The sequence below is a fragment of the Caenorhabditis briggsae genome, assembly GCF_000004555.2.
Source record: "Caenorhabditis briggsae complete genome, chrIV, whole genome shotgun sequence".
NCBI classification, from domain to species: Eukaryota; Metazoa; Nematoda; class Chromadorea; order Rhabditida; family Rhabditidae; genus Caenorhabditis; species Caenorhabditis briggsae.
In genome coordinates this window covers 13905869-13907300 of record NC_013487.2, presented here as the reverse complement: position 1 = coordinate 13907300, position 1432 = coordinate 13905869, and the positions used below count along the sequence as shown (strand labels likewise).

The window sequence follows — 1432 nt, the reverse complement described above, 5'->3', positions numbered from 1 at the left end:
CACAGAATTCTGTGAACGCAAAGTTTTCAATATAGGTCTGTTTTATAACGGGAAACTTGACAGTCGAGCTCTAGACCCTTGAAAATGGTCAATATGGAGAGAGAGAGAGAGAGAGAGAGAGAGAGAGAGAGAGAGAAATAGAATTCGAAAAATTTATTGGAAAAATAAAAAAAAATTATCAGTCCTTTTTTGTTTTCTTCCCTTTTATTGATTTGGTGCCTCTCAAAGTATCGTCCTCTTTCATTTTCTCCTTTTGTTCTTCGTTCATTTCTCTGGAAGAAATTATTGCAGATTTTTCAGAATCTCCCGAATTCCAGACTTTAGGAATTTCGAAATTTCAGAATTTCGAAATTTCAGAGTTTCCGAATCTGCAAATTCCTCAAAAATCTTTAAAAAACTTACTGCGTTTTCGTTTTCTCATTATTCTCCTGATCCTCAGTTCTGGTACGAGTATTTCCACCTGAAAGTTTTCATTTTCCAGAATTTCCTGGAATTTTCAAAAATTACCATTTTTCTCAATTTCCTCCTTGTTATCCACCAATCTAGTACATTGCTAAAAAATATACAAATTTGAAATTTTTGGCAGGAAATTTAAAAATTCAAACCGATTTTGTATTTTCTTTCCGTCCCGATCGATTATTGGCGATTTTTGATTTTTGTGGGAGCTCCTAAATAATTGCTGTTACAAAAATTGAATTTAAAAAAATCTTTATTTTTGATGTTTTATTAAAAAATATATTCAAAGAAAGTAATGATTTTCGAAAATCAAAAATTTGATAAATTTTTTTAAAGATGATAAAAATTACTGATTCAAAAAATTTGTTTGCAAAAATTCAGGAATTTGTACAATTATTTTAGAAATTTGGATGTTTTAAAAACAATTTCTGAAAAATTATACCAGATTTTTTTTGGGATTTCTTCAATTTTTTTGTCTGAAATTTTTATTGTTCTGAATTTCCGAAAAAATTCTGAATTTCTGAATTTCTGAATTTCTGAATTTCTGAATTTCCGAATTTCTGAATTTCTGAATTTCTGAATTTCTGAATTTCTGAATTTCTGAATTTCTGAATTTCTGAATTTCTGAATTTCTGAATTTCTGAATTTCTGAATTTCTGAATTTCTGAATTTCCGAATTTCTGAATTCCTGAATTTCTAAATTTCTGAATTTCTGAATTTCTGGATTTCTGAATTTCTGAATTTCTGAATTTCCTGGAATTTCTGAATTTTGGAATTTTTGAATTTTGGAATTTCTGAATTTCTGAAAGTTCTGAATTTCTGAATTTCCTGGAATTTCTGAATTTCTGAATTTCTGAATTTCTAAATTTCCGAATTTCTGAATTTCTGCATTTCTGAATTTCTGAATTTCTGAATTTCTGAATTTCTGAATTTCTGAATTTCTGAATTTCTGAATTTCTGAATTTCTGAATTTCTG

The 1432-nt window shown here is 28.1% G+C and overlaps 1 protein-coding gene across 1 annotated transcript; it reads right to left on the bottom strand.

Annotated features, from left to right (window-relative positions):
- Positions 1 to 264: 264 nt before the first annotated feature.
- Positions 265 to 510, bottom strand: CBG25802 (the record flags this gene model as incomplete). Its single annotated transcript, XM_045236158.1, has 3 exons — positions 265 to 272; positions 403 to 460; positions 508 to 510. The coding sequence occupies 3 exons, from the start codon at positions 508 to 510 to the stop codon at positions 265 to 267; spliced, it is 69 nt and encodes a 22-aa protein (XP_045100841.1).
- Positions 511 to 1432: the final 922 nt, after the last annotated feature.